Source organism: Dipodomys spectabilis, unplaced genomic scaffold (assembly GCF_019054845.1).
Source record: "Dipodomys spectabilis isolate Male_0828 unplaced genomic scaffold, ASM1905484v1 ptg000198l, whole genome shotgun sequence".
In the NCBI taxonomy this organism is placed as follows: Eukaryota; Metazoa; Chordata; class Mammalia; order Rodentia; family Heteromyidae; genus Dipodomys; species Dipodomys spectabilis.
Window position 1 is genome coordinate 275655 of NW_024870875.1, and position 2021 is coordinate 277675.

Genomic DNA, 2021 nt, shown 5'->3' on the forward strand with positions numbered 1-2021 from the left:
GCTACATGTAAAAATGTCTTTAAAGTTACATGCATCAGTGCTGGGTTGTGGCTTAAGCCATAGAGCACCACTTTGCAAACCTTACGCCCTAGCCTCAAACCCTGGTACCACACATACATAAAAGAAGAAAGCTCATACAAACAAAGAAAGCTAGAACTTTATTTTCTAATGAGGGGAATTAACTGTATCAGCATTCTTGAAGGGAGAGTAATTTCATATACAAATAAAAAGGAGCAGGGCACCAGTAGCTCACACCTGCTATATTTCCAGACATGTTTAAAATATGTCCCAATCAATCTCACCCCGTCTATCAATTTCCTTTCCCCCTTCTCCCCTTCCTACCTTCCCAAAACAATTTCAACATGCTTCCTTGTTCAATTTTCATAGCTGCAAACCATCTCTTTCAAATTTATACCCTTTCAAAATATGTTTCAAAATTATGCACCCTTGGCCTCTTCCTCTCGGTCCCATATTGAAATTGAGTTGGAAGAGGCGAGTCCCGTCTCAAAATGAAGGTAAAACCGCCGCCCAGGTCACCCCCAGACTGACTCTGGCCGTTGCTCCTGTCACCGGGGGGAGGAGGGCCATGATCCAAACGAACCAGAGCAGCTGCAGAAGCTGTTTATTAGTGGTCTGAGCTTCAAAACTACAGATGATAGTTTAAGAGAACATTCTGAGAAATGGGGCACACTCACAGATTGTGTGGTAATGAGAAATCCTCAGACAAAATGTTCCAGGGGCTTCGGTTTTGTGACTTATTCTTGTGTTGAAGAGGTGGATGCAGCCATGTGTGCTAGACCCCACAAGGTTGATGGACGTGTTGTGGAACCAAAGAGAGAGGTTTCTAGAGAGGATTCTGTGAAGCCAGGAGCCCATCTAACAGTGAAGAAAATTTTTGTTGGTGGTATTAAAGAAGATACAGGAGAATATAATTTGAGAGACTACTTTGAAAAATATGGCAAGATTGAAACCATAGAAGTTATGGAAGACCAGCAGAGTGGAAAAAAGAGAGGATTTGCTTTTGTAACTTTTGATGATCATGATACAGTTGATAAAATTGTTGTTCAGAAATACCACACTATTAATGGGCATAATTGTGAAGTGAAAAAGGCCCTTTCTAAACAAGAGGTGCAGTCTGCTGGATCACAAAGAGGTCGTAGAGGTGGATCTGGCAACATTATGGGTCGTGGAGGAAACTTTGGAGGTGGTGGAGATAATTTTAGATGTGATGGAAACTTTGGTGGAAGAGGAGGCTATGGTGGTGGAGGTGGTGGCAGCAGAGGTAGCTATGGAGGAGGTGATGGTGGATACAATGGATTTGGAGGTGATGGTGGCAACTATGGTGGCCGTCCTGGTTATAGTAGTAGAGGAGGCTATGGTGGTGGTGGACCAGGTTATGGAAACCAAGCTGAAGGATATGGGGGTGGTGGAGGAGGATATGATGGTTACAATGAAGGAGGAAATTTTGGTGGCGGTAACTATAATGATTTTGGAAATTACAGGGGACAACAGCAATCAAATTATGGACCCATGAAAGGGGACAGTTTTGGTGGAAGAAGCTCTGGCAGTCCATATGGTGGTAGTTATGGATCTGGTGGTGGAAGTGGTGGATATGGTAGTAGAAGGTTTTAAAACAACAGAAAAAAAGGCTACAGTTCTTAGCAGGAGAGAGAGAGCAAGGAGTTGTCAGGAAACCTGCAGTTTACTTTGAGACAGTCATCCCAAATGCATTAGAGGAACTGTAAAAATCTGCCACAGAAGGAACGATGATCCATAGTCAGAAAAGTTACTGCAGCTTAAACAGGAAACCCTTCTTGTTCAGGACTGTCATAGCCACAGTTTGCAAAAAGTGCAGCTATTGATTAATGCAACATAGTGTCAATTAGATGTATATTCCTGAGGTCTTTTATCTGTTGTAGCTTTGTCTTTTCTTTTCATTACATCAGCTATATTGCCCTGTGAATTGTGGTAGTGGTACCAGGAATAAAAAATTAAGGAATTTTTAACTTTTCAATATTTGT

At 42.1% G+C, this 2021-nt stretch overlaps 1 protein-coding gene across 1 annotated transcript; it reads left to right on the forward strand.

The window, feature by feature from the left end:
• The first annotated feature begins 509 nt into the window (after positions 1-509).
• On the forward strand, positions 510-1632 carry LOC122121916 (heterogeneous nuclear ribonucleoprotein A3-like). Its single transcript, XM_042696117.1, is given in 2 exon segments — positions 510-527; positions 529-1632. Coding segments are annotated over 2 exon segments (1122 nt in total).
• The last annotated feature ends 389 nt before the right edge of the window (positions 1633-2021 follow it).